We start from the raw sequence: 24,266 nt of genomic DNA, 5'->3' as shown, positions 1-24,266 counted from the left end.
CCTAATTTATATAGTGCTGAATTAAAGACCTGTAAATTAAATATTTAATTTCTATAATTATTTCTTTATTTTATTTGAATTGCTATCGTACTTAGATTCAAGTCTGGAAAATCTTTCTGCCTCATGCAATACAATTGGTTCATCGGTAACTTGTTAGCAAAGGATACAGAAGCAAGTTACTCTTTTTTGGCAGCTGACATTAGCTGCTGTTTAACTGCTTCAGCCAGTTGTCATGAATTAAGGGTTTGAACAACTATAATGCGACCATAATTTTTTTGGTTAGGATGTATCACTAAACAGATCTGTACACAGCTTAATCTCAAGTCCACGTCATTAAAGATGCCAAGAAAATGCCCAACAAGAAACAATCAGTAATAAGGGAGGACATCCTAGAAGAGTTTTCAAATGAAGCCATCTGGATACTGAAATATAAAAAAAATGACAACCTTGCTGGGATAATACTACAAGCCTCCTAACAATTAAGGGGAGATAGAGGAACAGATATGAGATTAGATTCCCTACAATGTGCAAACAGGCCATTTGGCCCAACAAGTCCACACCGACCCTCTGAAGAGTAACTCACCCCCGACCTTTACCCCTGACTAATGCTCCTAATACTTTGGGCAATTTAGCTTGGGCAATTTACCTAACCGGCACATCTTTGGTTTGTGGGAGGAAACCGGAGCACCCGGAAGAAACCCATGCAGACATGGGGAAATTTTGCAAACTCGACACGAACAGTCGCCAGAGTGTGACATCAAACCAAGGAAATATTAGATATTCTCGTGATGTGCAGGTGCGTAAATCCCTGGGCCTGATGAGATGTATCCCATTCTGCAGAGTCAATGGGGGAGATTGCTGGCCCCTGTTGGATATATTTAATACTTTGCTGGATGACTGCAGGATGGCTCATTTGATTCTTTTGTTCAAGAAAGGCAGCACAGATAGGCAAGGTCATTACAGATCTGTTAGTCTGGTGCAAGTGGTAAGGAATTTATTTGAAAAAGTCTGAAGAATTAATCAGTATTTGGAATTGCAGGAATTCATCAAGGATAGTCAGCATGTATTGTTAGAGGGAAATCCTGTCTGACTAATTTTTTTAAAAGGTGACAAAATCTATTGTTGTGGTTTACATGGATTTCAATAAAGCATTTGATAAGGTTCTGGGTCTAAAATTGACTCACAGATAGGAGGCAAAGGGTGATTGTGGTGGTTTGGTTTGAAATTGGAAGCTATGACAAGCAGTGTACCACAGGGATCACAGCCGAGACTCTTGCTGTTTCTAAATGTGGGGGGGGGGTGTAAATAACTTTTCGGAGGATCGGTGTGGACCTGTTGGGCCAAGTGGTCTATTTCCACATTGTCGGGAATCTAATCTCATATCTGCTCCTCTATCTCCCCCTGATTATTCATTAATAACTTGGATGTAGATGTACAAGGTTTAATTAATAAGTTTGCAGATGACACACAAATTAGGGGTGTTATAGTGAGGAGGATGATCTCAGGCTAGTTTCTTATTGATCAGTTGATAAATTGGATAAAGCAATGGCAGATGAAATTTAATCCTAATAAGTGTAAGATGATGCATTTTGGGAGGTCTAATAAGGGAAGGAGATACACATTGAATAGTAGATCCCTTGGGAGTAGTGAGGTACAAAGGTACCTTTGTGTACATTGATATCTGAAGGTGTCAGCAAAGGTAGACAGGATGGTGAAGAATGTATATGGGATGATTGCTTTCATTAGCCGGATGTAGAATATAAATACAAGGAAATCTTGATACAACTTTATAAAATATTTGTTACGCCACAATTGAAATACTGTGTGCAGTTCCATTGACACACTATCACAAGGATGTGATTGCGCTGGAAAAGGTGCAGAGGATATTCACCAGAATGTATCCTGGGATGAAAAGTCTCAGTTATGTGGAGAGACTGGATAGGCTGGGAGTTTTTGTCTTGGAGCAGAGGAGGCTGAGGAGCATCTGTTTGTGGAATACAAAATTATGAGAGGCATAAATTGAGTAGACTGTGAGAATCTCTTCCCCATGGCAAACATTTCTAAGTTCAGAGTGTATAAGTTTAAAGTGAGACACAAGTGGTTTAGTGGAGATCTGAGAAAAAAAATAGTCACCCAGAGGGTGGTAGGTGTGGAACGTCTAGCTTGAAAGTGTGGTGGATGCAGGTCTTTCCACAACACTTAAGAAGTGGAAGAGTACTTAAAATGCCAGACATAGTGGACTATGGACCAAGTGTATGTAATTGGGTTAGTGTAGTTTGATGTTTTTGGTGGGCTGAAGAGCCTGTTTCTATGCTGTATGGCTATACAACTCTCTGTGACTCATAGGGAACCCCCTCCAATAGAGTGTGCCACAAGATCCCTCGAAAATCGAGTCTTGGATTCTTAGTGGTAGGTTATTTCTGAATCTAGTAGCATTTTCCCTTGCTAACAGTTACAAACAAGTATATTTAAATTATATTTCAAATCAACAAATTAAAAGTAAAATTGGAGAGAATAATAAACTAGGTTAAAAGCGTTTGAATCATTTGGTACTTCAACTCATTGCCATTTGTTAAACCTAGTTGGGCTGTAAATTGGCTGAATAAATTTACCTACAAAATAACTTCAAAGGTGATTCATAGAATCTTTGAATCTTTTCCCCCATTTGTCATTTTTGCTCTTATGTTTATTGTACAGACTTCTTTGCAGAGTACCTTAAGAACTGTGTCTTGCTCACCCATTATCACTACTTTTCACAATGCTTCATTCTCACCTAATAATTTTCACAGTTCCAAGATGCATTGTCTATTTCATTCTGTCGACAATCTCTCATCCCTAAGTTTACTTAAATTATTAACTGCTTCAAAAAACACACACATTGAATGTATTTCAATGACGACCAAAGCAAACCACCTGGTCTTGTATTTTTTTAAAAAATTAACAAATATCAAATACTTTAAAATAAATTGCAAATATAATGCATGTCTTAGGGTATACATGAGATAGGTGACAGGATATAATAATCACTGTAAAGTATACATTGATCCAGATCTCTCTCATTCAGTTCCTCTTTTGAATTATGTATCCAACATCACTGGTCTCCAAATAATTTAATATGGATATCAGACTGCAAAGACTTATTTGCACTTTCGTTATCGCTTTATTTTAACTGAGATACTAATCTGTTTAAATAAGTTACAAAAGTTTCAAAAAAAAATTTAAGTATTAGTATACGAATACTTCTAGTGCATCTTCAAATTACCAAATTCATTTTCATGTCCTGTATCTTACAATTTTGAACAGGCTAAAAATATATAGTGTGGAATTAGGTAAACTTGATTTAAATTCTAACCTAAGATATGGAAAAAAGTTATTGGTGCATTCACACAAAAGAAAACATGCTCACATTAAAGTTGACTGTAAATGTACTTTGGAGCAAAATGTTCTGAATAAAACTGTCATAAAAGTTTAGTTAATATCTATGTAGTGTTAGAAAAAATTGCAGATTGTGCATGTGCCTAACACATTAACAATAATTTTTAAGTTCATGCCTTATTCTAGAATTCAGCATTTTCTGTGATATGCATCTGCAATGGCCAAAAGATAAATTTAATACAAATAAATTGCTTGTAATTTTTCAATGCATATTTCAGAAATTTTGCAAGAACCTAATTTATTAGATATCAAGTAGTTAACCCTTAGGTAGCAATTCTTCATCTTAGCTTCAGACTGAAAACAGTGGGCAAAAGTTATTTGTTTCGAAGGGCTATGTTCTACACACCAAGAAAGCCTGAATAACATCAAATGGCTCGCTGACCTTAGTTAACATTCGGATATCCAAGACTACCAAACTAAAACAAGTCCTTTGTGTGAAAGGAAGTCCCAAATCTATGAATTAGAATCTGTATTGAAATTAATTCGAATCTATGAGTTAGAATTTAGATTGGTCCAAGTAGGGATAGTGGGGGGGGGGGCTATCTTGCTGAGGTTTTCTTCATGTAGGAAATTGACTGTCACTGAGAAGATGCATTTAAATAAAAGTCAGGTGGAACCAGGCAAAGCAAATATGTTTCTTTCAACTCCAGTGCATTCCTCACAGTTGAATCCCCACCTACCCATATTCACTGATACTATTTGGAATAGAATGTGATATTGCCCCAATGTGCTGTCTGCCTTGCTGTAGTCGTGTGACCATTATCCTGAGCCACCTTGTAGTCAGTTTCTGTAAAGTCACAGGCAAACATTTATTGCTTATCCCTAATTGCCAGCACTCTACCTACCACCTTCAACATTCACTCCCTTCACTACTAACACATTGGCAATGATGATGGTTATGAGTTGCCTTATGAACTGCTGCACTCCTTGCGATGTAGGGACACACGGTCTGTTATTATGAAGGGAGTTCTGGGATTTTGAGCCAGCAATATTGAACAGATGGTGAAATAGTTCCAAGTCAGGATAGTGTGTAGTTTGGAGGGAATGTTCAATGTGTTCCCATGCATATGCTGCCTTTGTCCTTCTAGGTAGTAGAGATTATGGATTTGGAGTGTGCTTTCAGAAGAGCTTTGGTGAGTTACTTGAAGGTAGTGGATAGAGTGCTGGTCAAGTGGACTACTTTATCATGAATGGTGTTGAGCTTATTGAGTATTGGAGCTGTACCCATCTACATAAATGGAGGATATTCCATCACACTCCTGACTTGTATCTTGAAGATGATGAATAGGTATTGAAGAGTTAGGAGGTGAGTTATTCATGCTTCTGACTTTTATATGGCTGGTCCAGTTCAATTTATGGTCGATAATAATCCCCAAGATGTTGAAAGTGGGGAATTAAGTGATGGTAATGTCATGGATTGTTGAGTGATGATTCTCTCTTGTTGGAGATGGTTATTGCTTGGCATCTGCTTGCTACTTATCACCCCAAATCTGGATGTTGTCAGGTTTTGCTTTATTTTTATATGGACTGTTTCAGTATCTGACATGTCGAGAATAGCAAAGAACAGTGTGCAATCATGAGCAAACTCCCCCAATTGCATGACAAATTTGGCTCAGGATGGATGCAAATAGCTCTGTCTTGTCTTTTGTATTGTTGTTCTTCTTCACTTTTTACTTGTTTAATTGTGCACCACCATTCACAACTCGTGGCAGGACTACAAAATGTATATCCGATCTGTTGGCCTGGCATGCAAATTTTTCAGTAGATTATACCTCATTTTAAAATAGGTTTGGCATTTATAAAGTCATACAGCACAGAAACAGACCTTTCAATTCAGCTCGATAATGCCAACCAAACTAAACTAGTCCCATTTGCTGTGTTTGGCCTATATTCCTCTAAACCTTTTCTATTCATGTAATTATCCAAATGTCTTTTAAATATTGTAATTGTAATGGCATCTACCACTTTGGCAGTTCATTTCCACATACAAAAAGTTGCTCCTCAGGTCTCTTTTAAATCTTTCTCCCCTCACCTTAAAAAAGTGTCCCGGAGTTCTGAACTCCTCCACCCAAGGGAAAAGACCTTTGCTGTTCACTTTATCAATGCCTATCATGATTTTCTACATCTCCATAAGGTCACCCCTCAACTTCCTATTCTCCAGTGAACAAAATCCCAGCCTATCCTTGTAACTTAAACCTTCCAGACCTGGTAACATCCTGGTAAATCTTTTCTGAACCATCTCCAATTTAATAACATCCTTCCAAAAGTAGGATGACCAGAACTGTACTCAGTACTCCAAAAGTGGCCTTATCAATTTACTGTACAACCTCAACATGATGTCCCAACTCCTATAGTCAGTGGTCTGACCAATGATGTGGTGTGCTAAATGCCTTCTTGACCATCCTGTCTACCTGTGATGCAACTTTCAAAGAACTGTGTACTTGAATCCCTCGGTCTGTCTGTCCAGGAACACTACCTGGGGCCCTACCATTAACTGTATAAGTCCTGCCTTTGTTTGTTTTACCAAAACACACATACTTCGCATTTATCCAAATTAAACTCCATCCATGACTCCTCAGCCCATTGGCCCAATTGATCAAGGTCCCTTTGTAATCTTAGATAAGTCCCGATCCACCACTACCCTCCTCCGCCTGGCTGAGCTTGTCCTTATTTTGAACAATCTCTCCTTAATTCCTCCTACTTTCCTCTGGTCAAAGGTACATCCATGGGTACCTGAGTGGGTTGTAGTTATATCTGCCTGTTTGCGGGATACATGGAATATTCCTTGTTCCAGTTCTACACTGGCTGCCAACCACAACTTGTTCTCCGGTATGTCAATGAGATCATCAGACTTACTTTCCTCTCTTGTCCGGAATTGGAAAAATTTAGCAATTTTGCTTGCAGTTTCCACCCCACTCTCGCCTTCACCTGGTCCATCTCTGACTCCTCCCTTTCCTTCATTGATATCTCTGTTTCCATTTCTGGGGATAGGCTGGCTACCAATATCCACTGCAAACCCAGTGACTTCCACAGTTAGCTCAGCTATACCCTGCTTCTGGTAAAGACACTATTCCATTCTCCCAGTTCTGTCCTGGGCCACCTGTGTCGAGGCAATGATCAAGAAAGCACAACAACATCTCTACTTCCTCAGGGTGCTGAGGAAATTTGGAATGTCCACAAGGACATGGTAATTTTTATGAAAGCACCATGGAAAGCATCACAGCGTGGTTTGGCAACTGCTCTTCCAAAGACCACAGAGAGTCATGAACATAGCCCACTCCATCATGCAAACCAGCCTTCCATCTATTAATGCTGTCTATACTTCCTGCTGCCTCAGAAAAACAATCAAGATAACCAAAGACCCCTTTAACCATGGCTATACTCTGTTCTACCCTCTTCTGTCAGTCAAAAGGTGTAAACATTTGAATGTATGTACAAATAGATTTAAGAACAGTTTCTTCCCTGCAGTTATTAGAATTCTGAATGGACCTCAAATTTTAAATTTAATATTGATCTCGCTTTCTGTGCACCCTCTGTGCAGCTGTAACATTTAGTCCTTCGGTCTGTTCTATTACTCCATGCACTTTGCATGGTATGATTTGCCTGTATAGCATGCAAATCAACATTTTTTTCTGCATAGATACATGTGACAATAATAAATAATAAATCAAACCAGTTCCTCTGTCATATCTGTTCCAATGATGCCAACTTCGTCAAGGGGGCCTCCCAAGTGTCCAGCACTGTGGTTGACAGGGCCCTCAGCTGAGTCTGGCACATCTCCCACACTTCAGCCCTCACCTTCTGTCTTCACCCACAACTCTGGGACACCTTAGTCCACTCCTGCACTTGCAAAATCTTCTCAAATCACCACGGCACCTTCCCAAGCAATTTTAGAAGGTGTAACACTGACTCATTCACATCCTCACTCTTTACCAACCAAGGCCAGACACGTCTTTCACACCACATTTGAGAGCAGCTAAAACTCTCGACTCTAATCTTCAGCATCTGCAGTACTCACTTTCTTCGAATTGATTTCAACCTTATTGCGAAGCCGCCTCCAAGGATGCCTACCTTGAAGAGGTTCTCCTCCTCTCTCTACAAGATGAAGCAGTGATTTACTTGCACTTCACTCAATCTGTATTTGCTGGGGAGACAAAGTGCAGACTGGGTGACTGCTTTGCAGAATACCTACATTCTGCAAAAATAACTCTGAGCTTCTAGTTGTGGTTGCCTGCTATTTCAACACACTAGCATTTTCCCTGGTGAACATCTTTGTTTCGGGCTTACTAAAGTGCTTCAGCAAAACTCAGGACAGGCTGGAAGGACAACAACTCATTTTCTGCTTGGGAACCTTGCAACCTTCTGGTCTCAATATCAAGTTCAATAATTTTAGAGCCTGAGCACCTTCTCCCATGTCCGTATGCCCATCCCCACATACTAGGCCCTGCTACTGCAATCAACCATTGTCAGCCACTAACGATCCCCATTAGCATCTATTCATTCTCCCAGGCTGGCCTTGACCCACTGTTTTGCATAACTTTTTCTCTCTCCCGCCATTCGCTTTTCTTAGCTACAATCAGTTCTGAAGAAGGGTCACTGGACCTGAAATGTTAATCTCTCCATAGATCCTGCCTGACATACTGAATTTTTCCAGCAATTTCTGATTTTGTTGTTAATTAACAGTACCTGTTTAACTTTGGAGCCTACGTTTTAAAAAAAGAGTATATTCGATGGCATAAATACAGTTCACAGTATCCTGTGACATTGTGCCACTAATAGATGATCAAATTAAATAAAGAATTGTATAACGGATAACAGGTCCCCCAGTGAGAGTGCATCCACTGAGAAAGAAGAAACTTACTGACATGAAAGTAACTGAAATGCACAGAACTGCTGAGGTTGTAAATCAGCAGCTGGAACTTATTGAACAACAGACCAGGCTGTGCATTATGCTGATAGACTTTCCCAAGCCAAAGGACAGAACAATCATGGAGAAACAGCAGGATACAAATATTGCAGGACATGTCAGACAATGAAAAAGACTATCAGCTTAAGGTTCTGATGCATTACTGTACACCAAGCAACAGGTTGGTACAGTCAGGTCAATATGGATAAAATTATTTGTCACTGTTGGACCAATAACTGCAGAAGGAGAACATCAAGTCAATAAAAGTGGTAGTCACAGGTGTACGATGTAATATCAGATCTGTGCACAGTGGCTCAACATGCCAATCCAAAATGGAAACCCTCAAAAGTAAGGTTGGGGTTAGATGATGGAATTGTCCCAAGAGCCCTTGCACTGGCAAAAATAAATGTCTGGAGTTCCAAACTGCAGATGGCAAGCAAATGCTACTTACTTTAACTAGTGCAAATCTAAAGTTTGGACTGGTAACTCTCAATAAGCCTAAAGAGATTTGCAACATGTCACAGCGCATTAAACCATTGATCGCAGAACAGATCCTGGAGGAGTTCAACAACGTGTTTACCAGTCTTCCTGGAGAATATAATCTCGATGTAGAAAACTGAGTAACAGAAATTCAAACAAGGCAAGGTTTAGCTGCTAGGAGAAAATGAGAAAGTGGAGATCAGAGTCAAGAATATGGTGCTAGAAAAGCACAGCAGGTCAGGCAGCATCCGAGGAGCAAGAGTATTGATGTTTCAGTCATAAGCCGTTCATCAGGAATGAAGCTTATGGGTCAGGCTGAGGATAGTTGGGAGGGTGTGGGGCTGGTGGGAAGGTAGCTGAGAATGCAATAAGTAGATGAAGATGGGGGGAGAAGGTGATGGGTGGGAGAGGAGGGTGGAGCAAGTAGATGGGAAAGATGATGGACAGGTCAGGGCAGTGCCAAGTTGGAGGCTTGGGACTGGGCAAGGCGGAGGAGATGACCTGGGGGGGTGCAGTGAGAGAGAGACTCACTAAGATCCTTGTAGAGAGAGGAGGAGAACCTTTTCAAAGTAGGCATCCTTGGAAGATGCTTCGCAGTAGGGTTGAAATCAGCTCGGAGAAAGTGAGTACTGCAGATGCTGAAGATCAGAGTCGAGAGTTTTAGCAGCTCTCAAGTGTAGTGTGAAAGACAAGATAGAAGAGCTGGACAAGAACGGAGTCATGAAGGAGGTAACAACTTCTACAGAGCATGTTCACAGAATGGTAGCAGTAAAATAGCTACTAAGTTGAGAATTTGCATTGATATAAAGAATCTAAATAAAGTCCTGAAGAAATCTCTACCCATTGGCAACATTTGAAGATTTTTTTCCAGAATTTGAGAAGACAATCTTCATTACCCAACGAAAGCTGGATACTAGCAAGTGAAACTGAATGAAAGAAGCAGCTTTCTAACAGCATTCTGGCTGTCCTTTGGGAGATACAGATGTTGCAGACGTCATTTGGCATTTCCACAGCTCCAGAGGAATATCAATGCAGATGTTATGAGGTAGGGATGCGACTTAGATGGAAGCTATAGTGGATGCAAGTTTATTGATGTGGAAATAAAATGGAAGAAGCTATTGCTCACTACAGTCTCAATCTAGTGTGACTATTAGCAGACTCACTGGAACAAGAAAATATTGCAATTAAAGATATCTAATGTGAAGTGCATAAATGATGTACTGACAACAAAAAGACATGGCTGAGTGGAAAAGTGAGAGCTGTAGCAGCGATGCGGTGACCAACAATCACAAAGCAGTGCAGCAATTTGTTGACTTCATCAGCTACTCAGCAAAATTCTTGCATAATTTCTTGCCAAACTATGAGCCATTTCTCCAAGTTATTGGCAAAATCATACAGTGATATTGGGGCACAGAACCACTAATACTAAGCAAGTGGTGACAGCAAAGCCAGTGCCGAAACGTTGTGACATAAATAATCACATCACCCTGCACTGTGATGCCAGCTAGACAGAACTTGGAGCAATCGTAATACTGCAAGGACAACCAGTTGTACTTACATCCAGAGTGATAACATAATTGGAACAATGGTTCTTCAGACTAAGAAAGAGATCTGTCTTTGTCTGTGAATACATATCTACTTGGAAGAGATAAAATGATAATTGAGTCTTACCACATGTCACTTTAAAGCGTTTTTCTGGCTGTCCTTTGGGAGATACAGATGTTGCAGACGTCATTTGGCAAACTGTCTTCAAGGAGCGTTCCTCTGATTACGGAGATATCAAATGGATGTGACATATGACCAAGTGAAACAGACATATATCACTAATATGTGGCTGAGAGTAATGTTCCCTATGATGAAAGTAGAAGATGCTTAAGGCAGAGTGTGAAACCTTACAGATCCAATGAGAAATAATGAGAATTTGCTCAACATGCTTTGAAAGTTGTCAACAGACAAACAACTTGTTCAAATTAAGTGAACTACCGAACAAGGTGAAACTCTCCAGATTTTGAAAGAAGTAGTTATAGTTGGACAGACCTGCTGCTTTAGGAGCATATTGGACCTACAGAGATGAATTAAACACCAAAGAAGACATATTTTACAAAGGGAACAAAGTCATTGCTAAGGAGTTCAAAGGAGAGTTGAGAAAGTGTGTCCATGCAAGCCACCAAGACATTGAGCTGAAAATGTGTTGCTGGAAAAGCGCAGCAGGTCAGGCAGCATCCAGGGAACAGGAGAATCGACGTTTCGGGCATAAGCCCTTCTTCAGGAATGAGGAAGCCCTTCTTCTCATTCCTGAAGAAGGGCTTATGCCCGAAACGTCAATTCTCCTGTTCCCTGGATGCTGCCTGACCTGCTGCGCTTTTCCAGCAACACATTTTCAGCTCTGATCTCCAGCATCTGCAGACCTCACTTTCTCCACCAAGACATTGAGGTAAATCAAAGACTATTTCAGCCATTCACTAAGCATCCTGTTAACACATGATCATCAGGCTGAGGGGTGATCTTTTAAAGGCTTAGAAAATCATGAGGGACATGGATCGGGTAAACGAACAGGGTCTTTTCCATAGGGTAGTGAAATCCAGAACCAGAGGGCACAGGTTTAGGGTGAGAGGGGAAAAATTTAAAAAGGACCTAAGGGGCAAAGGGAATCCCTCCAGGATGTTGATAGTGGGGTGTCACTGATGGTAGTGCCATTGAATGTCCAGGGATGATGGTTAAGATTCACTAATGTTGGAAGTTACCATTGTCTGGCACCTGTGTGGTTCGAATGTTAATTATCACTTGTCTGCCTAAACCTGGCTGTTGTCCAGGTCATGTCACATTCAGAAATGGACTACTTCAGCATCCGATGAATTGCGAATGATGCTGAACATTGTGCAATCATGAATGATATCTCCACTTCTGACCTTATGATGGAGGAAAGATGATAGATAAAGCCTCTTGTAATGATTGGGCCTCAGTCTTAGATGGTTGATCTCTTGCTTCCATTATTTAGACTAAAATCCCTTTTACTCTCTAGTTAGACAGTTTGCAAAACATGGTCCACAGCAGGATTCAAATGGAGACCATCATCTTTATACTGATCACAGTTGCCCCACTATTGGTGCTGTTGGAACTCAGTTTTCCCCAACATTTTGAGCCACATTTCCATCTGTCCGATCTGATTTGCCTTTGCCAAATTGCACATGGCTCAGATAATATTGCATAAAGTATGACTTTTGAGATTCTGCTTTGACTTGGTGCCTCGCTTCTCATACTGACTATGCAGAAACTTCTTTATCCTGCCAGTGTTGTTGGTATTACCTATAACATGGTGACTGGATCTTCTCACTGCAAGTTCCTCTCCTGTACAGAAGAGATGTACCACACCCTGACAGAGGGTATGAAACACAGCCATCTGGACTCTCACTCTTTCTGCAGAGAACAGTGTCAATCCCTATGACTCTACTGCCCCTTATCACCACTATATTAATTTTTGTTGTTTTCACTTGAATGGCATCCAGTACCATGGTGTTCTGGTCCATTAGCTCACCCACCCTGCAGGCCCTTTTTTTTTTACAAATTGAAACCTGTTCAATAATTGCAAAGTCTGATGCCAATGTTCTTCTTCTCTCTGTCTAACTTGAAATCACCCTCTTATATCACTGAACACTGACCAAATTAGAAAGCTAAATTCTAAAAGGTGCAATTGCTTCCTATTTTAAAAACTCCAGACAATTTTCCCCCTCTGTGATGGGTCATAGCATTTGAAGTTCAATGTCCAGCTCACAAACTTTGAGTTGAAGTTGTTTGATCTTCAGCACTTACTGAAGGTGTGTATTCTGTGGAACAAACTGGCATTTCCACAAGCTTCTCATCTTGTGTAACTCATCTTGTCATGCTTCTAATTCATTGTTTAATTATGCAATTCAATTATTTATATCTACTTGTGTTTTTACATACTTATTAATTTTACCACCATGTATGCTAGTAAAAATTCTACACTACCGGTATTTTCATGTCAGGAATAGAATAAACCTTAGTTACTTACATGGTGCTTACCAAATAATTAGCTTCCTGTCCTCTTTTTGAAGGGTAAGAATCAGTTTCTGGACATTGATAAAATTAATAGAAGTAAAAGCAAAAGGGCACCCCTTTACCATTTTCCCTAACTCCCTTAGTCACCCAAGTCCCACATTCTACTGTGAGTTGCTCATCCTTAATTATGCAACTCTACTACTCTATTAAAAGTTGCATTTGTCACACAGCTGTTCCTTTTCTCAAGGATACTGTGTCCTTGGTTTTTTCAGAGGGGTCATAAAACTCTCCCGGCTCCAAGGTGACTGGTTTGATACAGAGATTAAAGGGTATTGAGAGGTCATTTTGTTTATATGTAAACAGATGAGACTTGAGGCCAATTATGAGGGGCATGGATAGGATAAATAGGCAAAGTCTTTTCCCTGGGGTCGGAGAGTCCAGAACTAGAGGGCATAAGTTTAGGGTGACAGGGGAAAGATATAAAAGAGACCTAAGGGGCAACTTTTTCACACAGAGGGTGGTACGTATATGGAATGAGCTGCCAGAGGATGTGGTGGAGGCTGGTACAATTGCAACATTTAAGAGGCATTTGGATGGGTATATGAATAGGAAGGGTTTGGAGGGATATGGGCCAGGTGCTGGCAGGTGGGACTAGATTGGGTTGGGATATCTGGTTGGCATGGACGGGTTGGACCGAAGGGTCTGTTTCCATGTTGTACATCTCTATGACTCTATGGTCATGTTTTAGAAGTGGCCTGTATAATGAAAGGGAAATAGTCAGCTCTCTAGCTGAGCAGTTCAGTCCAGAATTAGTTCGGAGTTCAACAGTGAGCTGTGTGGAATCAGGTTGCTAAACTGTCTCTCTCTCCTCCTGCCCTTCTAACCTCAACCTGTACGCATTTGTTCCATTTTTTACTGTTTTTTTTAATTTTGAGTTTTACTTATTGGGACTGTTGTATATATTCGGAACAGCATAATTAAGTCTAGTTTGGATAGACTGAGTTCTGTAGGGGTTCTTTATTCTGTTCTTTGTGTTTCATTGTGTAATTTTGTGAAAAACTTTTTGTCTGTTTTAAAACCTGGTAGTCAACCTAGCTAATTACTCTGGGTAATTTTTACTGTACACTTACTGAAACAAATTGCAAAGTTATGGTCTGGGCTAACTGCTTAAGAATGTTTTGAGTAGTTTGGCCTAATCCACAACACATTCCCTGAATCATCCAGCTCCTACGCTCTATACAAAGTCACATTCAAGTGCTAAGTCACATTAAGTTGGCTAGTTTTACTTGCTCTTAACAGAAAACCAGTTATAGAGCAACCAATTTCAACTGTTCTCTGAATTAATTTACCCCTCAATGAAAATCTTTTAGACCCTTTCTTAAGGCTGGGAACATCAGAATTTAAGCTGTAGTTCTCAGTTAAATACTAACTACAAACAAACTTAGATTTGTGCAAAAGTTAGGACTTTCTTGCCCACCAGCTACCAACATTCATTCATGCGATGTGAGTATTGCGGCGAGGGCTACGTACAGGTTCTTACTAATTTGGGTATGGCATGTGGTTGTCACTGGCTAAGCAAATATTTATCACTAATTGCTCAAAAGAATTAAGAGCCACCCCCATTACTATGAGTCAGGAATCATATGTTGGCAAGTCCAGATAAGAATGGAAGGTTTTCATCCATGAAGGGTATTAATGAACCAGATTCTTTTGTATATGACAATCAATAGTAGTTTACTGACCATTTTGATGGATAGGTACTCCATTTCCATTACCTAATTTGGATTTCAGTTAATGCTGTGAACTATGGTTTAGCCTTGGTTGACTGTACTTTTCAGTTGAGAAGAGCCAAGCATCTGCCTATCTGACAACAGCTGAGCCTAGGAACAGGTAGCTTATCAGCCCTGACCCAAATACTTTATTATGAAAATCATTACATTGTTATTATAAAAGTTGGCTTAAAATCTTTGTTTTTCTTGTGATTTTAATAATACTGTCATAGCAATGTTAAAATTATGTTTTATTTGTTAATTCATGTTACCGTTCAGAAAGATCACAAGCTAAGGATAAAACAATGTTGGATATTGATTTTATCAACGATGTGCCAGCAGAGACTACTGAACAAGTGGGTAATTTTTTTTTGCTAACGAGCAAAACATTGAATATTTTATGTAAACGTTATTTGGCATATCAATTATAGTTCATGTATATCTCATAGAGTCATAAAGATGTACAGCATGGAAACAGACCCTTCGGTCCAACCCGTCCTTGCCGACTAGATATCGCAACCCAATCTAGTCCCACCTGCAGCACCTGGCCCATATCCCTCCAAACCCTTCCTATTCATATACCCATCCAAATGTTGCAATTGTACCAGCCTCTACCACATCCTCTGGCAGCTCATTCCATATACGTACCACCCTCTGTGTGAAAACGTTGCCCCTTAGGTCTCTTTTATATCTTTCCCCTCTCACCCTAAACCTATGCCTTCTAGTTCTGGACTCCCCGACCCCAGGGAAAAGACTTTGTTTATTTATCCTATCCATGCCCCTCATAATTTTGTAAACCTGTATAACGTCACCCCTCAGCCTCCGACGCTCCAGGGAAAACAGCCCCAGCCTGTTCAGCCTCTCCCTGTAGCTCAGATCCTCCAACCCAGGCAACATCCTTGTAAATCTTTTCTGAACACTTTCAAGTTTCACAACATCTTTCTGATAGGAAGGAGACCAGAATTGCACGCAATATTCCAACAGTGGCCTAACCAATGTCCAGTACAGCCGCAACATGACCTCCCAACTCCTGTACTCAATATTCTGACCAATAAAGGAAAGCATACCAAATGTCTTCTTCACTATTCCATGTACCTACGACTCCACTTTCAAGGAGCTATGAACTTGCACTCCAAGGTCTCTTTGTTCAGCAACACTCCCTAGGCCCTTACCATTAAGTGTATAAGTCCTGCTAAGATTTGCTTTCCCAAAATGCAGCACCTCGCATTTATCTGAATTAAACTCCATCTGCCACTTCTCAGCCCATTGGCCTATCTGATCCAGATCCTGTTGTAATCTGAGGTAACCCTCTTCGCTGTCCACTACACCTCCAATTTTGGTGTCATCTGCAAACTTACTAACTGTACCTCTTATGCTCGCATCCAAATCATTTATGTAAATAACAAAAAGTAGAGGGCCCAGCACCGATCCTTGTGGCACTCCACTGGTCACAGGCCTCCAGTCTGAAAAACAACACTCCACCACCACCCTCTGTCTTCTACCTTTGAGTCAGTTCTGTATCCAAATGGCTAGTTCCCCTGTATTCCATGAGATTTAACCTTGTTAATCAGTCTCCCATGGGGAACCTTGTCGAACGCTTTACTGAAGTCCATATAGACCACATCTACTGCTCTGCCCTCATCAACCCTCTTTGTTACTTCTTCAAAAAATTCAATCAAGTTTGTGAGAAATGATTTCCCACGCACAAAGCCATGTTGACTATCCCGACTCAGTCCTTGCTTTTCTAAATACATGTACATCCTGTCCCTCAGGATTCCCTCCAACAACTTGACCATCACCGAGGTCAGGCTCACTGGTCTATAGTTCCCTGGTTTGTCTTTACCGCCCTTCTTAAACAGTGGCACCACGTTTGCCAACCTCCAGTCTTCCTGCACCTCACCTGTGACTATTGATTATTCAAATATCTCAGCAAGAGGCCCAGCAATCACTTCTCTAGCTTCCCACAGAGTTCTAGGGTACACCTGATCAGGTCCTGGGGATTTATCCACCTTTAACCATTTCAAGACATCCAGCACTTCCTCCTCTGTAATCTGGGCATTTTGCAGGATGTCACCATCTATTTCCCTACAGTCTATATCTTCCATATCCTTTTCCACAGTAAATACTGATGCAAAATATTCATTTAGTATCTCCCCCATTTTCTGTGGCTGCACACAAAGGCCGCCTTGCTGATCTTTGAGGGGCCCTATTCTCTCCCGAGTTACCCTTTTGTCCTTAGTATATTTGTAAAAGCCCTTTGGATTCTCCTTAATTGTATTTGCCAACTATATCTCATTTCCTCGTTTTGCCCTCCTGATTTCCCTATTAAGTATACTTCTACTTTCTTTATACTCTTCTAAGCATTCACTTGATCTAACTATACCTTACATATGCTTCCTTTTTCTTAACCAAACCCTTAATTTCTTTAGTCATCCAGCATTCCCTATACCTACCAGCCTTCCCTTTCACCCTGACAGAAATATACTTTCTCTGGATTCTTGTTATCTCATTTCTGAAGGCTTCACATTTTCCAGCCGTCCCTTTACCTGCAAACATCTGCCTCCAATCAGCTTTCGAAAGTTCTTGCCTAATACCGTCAAAATTGGCCTTTCTCCAATTTAGGACTTCAACTTTTAGATCTGGTCTATCCTTTTCCATCACTATTTTAAAACGAATAGAATTATGGTTGCTGGGCCCAAAGTGCTCCCCCACTGATACCTCAGTCACCTGCCCTGCCTTATTTCCCAAGAGTAGGTCAAGTTTTGCACCTTCTCTAGTAGGTACATCCACATACTGAATCCACATACACACTTAAGAAATTCCTCTCCATCTAAACCTTTAACACTATGACAATCCCAGTCGATGTTTGGAAAGTTAAAATCCCCTACCATAACTACCCTACTATTCTTACCGATAGCTGAGATCTCCTTACAAGTTTGTTTTGCAATTTCCCTCTGACTATTGGGGGGTCTATAATACAATCCCAATAAGGTGATCATCCCTTTCTTATTTCTCAGTTCCACCCAAATAACTTCCCTGGATGTATTTCCCAGAATATTCTCCCTTAGCACAGCTGTAATGCTATCCCTTAACAAAAATGCCACTTCCCCTCCTCTCTTGCTTCCCTTTCTATCCTTCCTGTAGCATTTGTATCTTGGAACATTCAGCTGCCAGTCCTGCCCATCCCTGAGCCATGTTTCCGTAATTGCTATGATATCCCAGTCCCATGTTCCTAACCATGCCCTAAGTTCATCTGCCTTCCCTGTTAGGCCCCTTGTATTGAAATAAATGCAGTTCAATTTATTAGTCCTACCTTGTCCCTGCCTGCCCTGACAGTTTGACTCACTTCTGTTCTCAGTTGTACCCATCTCAGATCGATCTCTTTCCTCACTATCTCCCTGGGTCCCACCCCCCCACCTTACTAGTTTAAATCCTCCCAATCAGTTCTAGCAAATTTTCCTGCCAGTATATTAGTCCCCTTCCAATTTAAGTGCAATCATCCTTCTTGTACAGGTCACTTCTACCCCAAAAGAGATTCCAATGATCCAAAACTGTGAATCCTTCTCCCACACACCAGCTCCTCAGCCATGCATTCATCTGCTCTATCCTCCTATTCCTGCCCTCACTAGCTCATAGCACTGGGAGTAATCCAGATATTACTAGCCTTGAGGACCTCCTTTTTAAATTTCTACCTAACTCTCTGTAATCTCCCTTCAGAGTCTCAACCTTTTCCCTTCCAATGTCGTTGGTTCCAATGTGGACAATGACCTCCTGCTGGCCCCTCTCTCCTGTGAGAAAATTCTGCACCCTCTCTGAGACATCCTTGTTTCCCTTGACCAGGGAAACAATACACCATTCTGCTTTTTCTCTGCTGGCCACAGAAACGTCTGTCTGTACCTCTGACTACAGAATCCCCTAACACAATTGATCTCTTGGAAGCCGATGTACCCCTTCTTGCATTAGAGCCAGTCTCAACACCAGAAACTTGGCTGTTCGTGCTACATTCCCCTGAGAATTCATCACCCCCTACATTTCCCAAAACAGCATACCTTCTTCTAGTAGGTCTGAAATATTATACCCTTAAAGATGTTGAATATCATTGAATATAAGAAATCATTTTAAGAGCTATCATTCCTTTTCAAGTATTTAATGATTTAGCTATTAGTGTAGTTAATGTGTTTCAATGTGACGATGCTATGAAAATAGATATTTTTAATCAACCTGTTCAGAAATGTCAACTTCCTCAGTACGCTAAAGACATTTGGCACGCTCACAAGGACTCTTACCAATTTTTATAGGTGCACCATAGAAACCATCCTACCTGGATGCATCACAGCATGGTTTGGCATCTGCTGTTCCCAAAATGGCAAGAAACTACAGAAAATCAGTAGATCAGTTGATCACGCAAACCAGCCTTCCATCTATTGGCTGCATTTATACTTCCCGCTGCCTTGGGAAAGCATAATCAAAGACCTGTTCCTCCCCATTTATACTCTCTTCCTCCCTCTTCCATCAGGCAGAAGATAGAAAAGATTGAATTCACATGCAAACAGTTTCAAAAATAGTTTCTTCACCGCTATTATCAGATGTTTGAATGGGCCTCTCAAATATTAATTCTGATCTCTTTCTCTTTGCACCTTCTCTGTGGTAGTGTTATTGAATTCTGCATTCTGTTCTGCTACCATGATGCACTTTGTTTTGTAGTATCTGCCTGTGTAGTACGAAGAACAACACTTTTCTTGATATGTGTGACAACACTCAATCAACCAATCACCTCTGGAACAAATAAGACTTGAACCCATGCCCCGTGGCTCAAGATAAGGACAGTACTATTGTGCTACAAGACCCCCTGCTTTAAACATAGAAGACAAGCCAAATAAAGTGGAGCAGATGCACTGAATTCAGAAGGATGACATTCTTTAGAGGCATTAGGTAACAGATGCAGTTCGATGAAGCGAGACATAATTATTATGGAATCAACAAACTAAAGTAAGACACAAGTTTATTAGGAACAAAAGCAAATTGCTGGAAAAGCTCAGCAGTTTGGCAGTATCTGTGAAGAGAATTCGGAGTTAACATTTGGTCTGGTGATTCAAGTTCTGTGGCATGGTCACCAGATCTGAAATGTTAACTGATTTCTCTTCACAGGTGCTGCCAGACCTGCTGAGCTTTTCTAGCAACTTCTGTTTTTGTTTCTGATTTATAGCATCCACAGTTCTTTCGGTATTTATATGTTTACTGGGGCAAAAGTATAGTATATAGAATCCTTGCAGTGTGGAAGGAGGCCATTTAACTCATTGGGTCTGCACTGACTCTCTGAAGAGCATCTTACCCAGACTCATGACCCAAAGCTTTCCCCCATAACCCTGCATTTGCCGTGGCCAATCCACCTAACTTGCACATCTTTGATCTGTGGAAGGAAATCAGTGGAAACCCCTGCGGACATGGGGAGAATGTGCAAACTTCAACAGACAGTCACTGAAGGCTGGAATTAAATGTGAGTCATTGGCGCCATGAACCACCGTGCTATTGTACCGCCCACAATTGTGGAAAAGAAATAAAGATGACGCTGCTTCATTTATAACGATAAACAAAATATAAAATTGTATTAGCAGCTATACAAAGCCAGTCCTGTGCCATCAAGAGTATTTTTTAAAAATTCCAGTTACTTAATTATAGCAAAATGGCATTACTGTTGGTAACCTACAGAAATGAACAGCAGATAGAATTTATGAGGGATGCTTTTATGATTTTATGCTGCCTGTGATGTGTCTCAATTAATGACATCGATATTCAAAATTTGAGTGCACATGACTATGATTCTGAATCTCGATTTTCGATTCACACTGCCAAGAACATCCCTAATTACAAGTGGAATACACAGAGCACAACAGAAGGTGCACTTATAGTCTCTGTGGCAAGTTTCCATGGTTTCATAATAAAAGATACAAGCAATTAAATCATAAAGTAAGATTGTTTATGAAAGCAATGGTGAAGACATATAAAGCCGGGAAGTGAGGTTGAATTTCAACAGAGATCAGGTCGACATTTTTAGAATTTTGCCTCAGTTAAGATATTATAAGAACATAAGAACCAGGAGCAAGAGTAGCTATCTGGCCCCTCGAGCCTGCTCCACCATTCAATACGATCATGGCTGATCTTTTTGTGGACTCAGCTTCACTTACCTGCCATCTCACCACATCCCTTAATTCCTTTATTTTTCAAAAAAAATCTATCTTAGCTTTAAAAATGTTTACTGAAGTAGCGTCAACTATCTCATTGGGCAAGGAATGCCATAGATTTACAACCCTCTGGGTGAAGAAGTTCCTTCTCAATTCAGTCCTAAATCTGCTTCCCTCACTTTGAGGCTATGCCCTCTTGTCTGAGTTTCACCTGCCAGTGGAAATATCCTCTCTACTTCTATCTTAACTATTCCCTTCATAATTTTGTATGTTTTTGTAAGATCCCTCCTCATTCTTCTGAATTCAAATGAATATAATCCAAGTCTACTCAGTCTTTCCTTATAAACCAAACCCCTCAACTCCAGAATCAACCTAGTGAACCTCCTCTCCAGTGCCAGTACGTCCTTTCTCAAGTAAGGAGACCAAACCTGCACACAGTACTCTAGGTGTGGCCTCACCAGCACCCAGTAAAGCTACAACATACCCTCTCTATTTTTAAATTCAATCCCTTTCGCAATGAAGGACAAAATTCCATTTGCCCTCCTAATTACTTATTGTACCTGCAGATCAACCTTTTGTGATTCATGCACAAGGACACCCAGGCCCCTCTGCATTCCTGAAGAAGGGCCTGTGCCCGAAACGTCGAATCTCCTGTTCCCTGAATGCTGCCTGACCTGCTGTGCTGTTCCAGCAATAAAGTTTCAACCCTCTGCATAGCAGCAATGTGGAACTTTTTACTGTTCAAATAATAATCCCTTTTACTGTTACTCCTATCAAAATGGATGACATCACATTTATTAATATTGTATTCCAATTGCCAGGCCTTTGCCCACTCACTTAAAGTATTTATATTCCTCTGCAAAGTTTCACAGTTCTGTGTACACTTTACTCTGCCATTTATCTTAGTGTCATCTGCGAACTTTGACACACTACACATGGTCCCCAACTCCAAATCATCTATGTAAATTGTGAATAATTGCAGTCCCAACACTGATCCCCAAGGCACAGCACTAGTTATTGATTGCCAACCAAAATAGCACTGATTTATCCCCACTCTTTTCTTCCTGTTAGTCAACCAATCCTCTATCCATGTTAATTCTTTACTGGTAACACCACGCATCTTTATATTATGCAGCAGCCTTTGGTGCGGCACCTTGTCGAAGGCCTTTTGGAAATCTAGGTACAGCACATCCACTGGGACCTCATCCATCTTGCTTGTAACGTTTTCATAGAATTCCAAGAGATTTGTGAAGCATAACCTGTCCTTCATGAACCCATGCTGCATCTGCCCAATGGGACAATTTCTATCTAGATGCCATACTATTTTCTCCTTGATTATAGACTCAAGTATCTTACCGAGCGAAAGTGAGGACTGCAGATGCTGAAGATCAGAGTCAAGATTAGAGTGATGCTGGAAAAGCAGAGCAGGTCAAGCAGCATCCAAGGAGCAGGAAATTTGACATTTCGGTGATGAAGGGCTTTTGCCTGAAATGTCGATTTTCCTGCTCCTTGGATGCTGCCTGGCCTGCTGTGCTTTTCCAGCACCACTCTAATCTTGACTCAAGCATCCTATCTTATCCAGTAACTGCAGTCCTCACTTTTGCCTTTGTCAAACATCTTATCCACAACTGAGGTTAAGCCAACCGGTTTATAATTCTCCATCTTTTGTCGACCACCCTTTTTAAACAGTGGCGCTACATTTGTTGTTTTCTAATCTGCTGGAAATGCCCCAGAGTCCAGCAAATTTTGGAAAATTACCACAAGTACACTTGCTATTTCTCCCACCATCTCCTGCCATCTCTTTTAGTGGAATGCATTCCTTCATGGGTTCTGAAGTCTGGTCTCCATTACCTCCTCTTCTTGGTGGATTTGCCCCGTTCTAACAATGACCATTGCTTGAACCTGGCACCGCCCTGACCAAACATCCACAGACAAATTAGATTGGCCAGCAATTGTCTAAAGTGGCACCTCAGTTGGAGGTGTAAATCTCACCTTGAGCCAGTTAATGCTCTGCTATGTAAAAAGACTGAAGAGCGGCTGGCCTTTTGGGCTGGGTCATAGAGTCATAGAGATGTACAGCACAGAAACAGACCTTTCGGTCCAACCCGCTAATGCTGACCAGATATCCCAACACAATCGAATCCCATCTGCCAGCATCCAGCCATATCCCTCCAAACTCTTCCTATTCATATACCGATCCAAATGCCTCTTAAATGTTGCAATTGTACCAGCCTCTATGACTTCCTCTGGCAGCTAATTTCATACACCTACCACCCTCTGCCTGATAAGGTTGCCCCATAGGTCTCTTTTATATCTTTCCCATCTCACCCTAAACCAATTCCCTCTAGTTCTGGACTCACCCACCCTAGGAAAAGACCTTGTCTATTTACCTTATCCATGCCCCTCATAATTTTGTAAATCTCTATAAGGTTACCCCTCAGCCTCTGCGCTCCAGGGCAAACAGCCCCAGCCTATTCAACCTCTCCTTATAGCTCAGATCTTCCAACCCTGGCAACATCCTTGTAAATCTTTTCTGAACCCTTTCAAGTTTCACAACATCCTTCCGATCAAAAGGAGACCAGAATTGCACACAATATTCCAAAAGTGTCCTAACCAATATCCTGTACAGCCGCAACATGACCTCCTAATTCCTGAGCAATACTCTGACCAATAAAGGAAAGCATACCAAACACCTTCTTGACTATCCTATCTACCTGCGACTCCACTTTCAAGGGGCTATGAACCTGCACTCCAAGGTCTCTTTGTTCAGCAACACTCCCTAGGACCTTACCATAAGTCCTGCTAAGATTTGCTTTCCCAAAATGCAGCACCTCACATTTATCTGAATTAAACTCCATCTGCCACTTCTCAGTCCATTGGCCCATCTGGTCCAGATCCTGTTGTAATCTGAGGTACCCCTCTTCGCTGACCACTACATCTCCAATTTTGGTGTCATCTGCAAACTTATTAACTATATCTCGTATGTTCACATCCAAATCATTTGTGTAAATGACAAAAAGTAGAGGACCCAGCACCGATCCTTGTGTCACTCCACTGGTCACAGGCCTCCAGTCTGAAAAAACAACACTCCACCACCACCCTCTGTCTTCTACCTTTGAGCCAGTTCTGTATCCAAATGGCTAGTTCTCCCTGTGTTCCATGAGATCTAACCTTGCTAACCAGTTTATAATGGGGAACCTTGTTGAACACCTTACTGAAGTCCATATAGGTCATGTCCACCACTCTGCCCTTATCAATCCTCTTTGTTACTTCTTCAAAAACTCAATCAAGTTTGTAAGACATGATTTCCCACACACAAAGCCATGTTGACTATCCCTAATCAGTCCTTGCCTTTCCAAATACATGTACATCCTGTCCCTCAGGATTCCCTCCAACAACTTGCCCACCAATGAGGTCAGGCTCACTGGTCTATAGTTCCCTGGCTTGTCCTTACCACCCTTCTTAAACAGTGGC

At 41.0% G+C, this 24,266-nt stretch overlaps 1 protein-coding gene across 1 annotated transcript in view; it reads left to right on the top strand.

Annotated features, from left to right (window-relative positions):
• LOC148151977 (uncharacterized) overlaps positions 1-24,266 on the top strand; it is a 90,310-nt gene that overhangs the window by 58,751 nt on the left and 7,293 nt on the right. Inside the window, exon 6 of the mRNA XM_087994010.1 lies at positions 14,890-14,966. Coding sequence (XP_087850136.1) covers positions 14,890-14,966 — 77 coding nt within the window. The remainder of the gene's footprint in view (positions 1-14,889; positions 14,967-24,266) is intronic.

The sequence above is a fragment of the Chiloscyllium plagiosum genome, unplaced genomic scaffold (assembly GCF_037043375.1).
Source record: "Chiloscyllium plagiosum isolate Xiang-an unplaced genomic scaffold, Cpla_swu_hap1 HiC_scaffold_2, whole genome shotgun sequence".
NCBI classification, from domain to species: domain Eukaryota; kingdom Metazoa; phylum Chordata; class Chondrichthyes; order Orectolobiformes; family Hemiscylliidae; genus Chiloscyllium; species Chiloscyllium plagiosum.
Note: the sequence above shows the minus strand (reverse complement) of the source record. Positions and strands in the feature narration are given on the sequence as shown.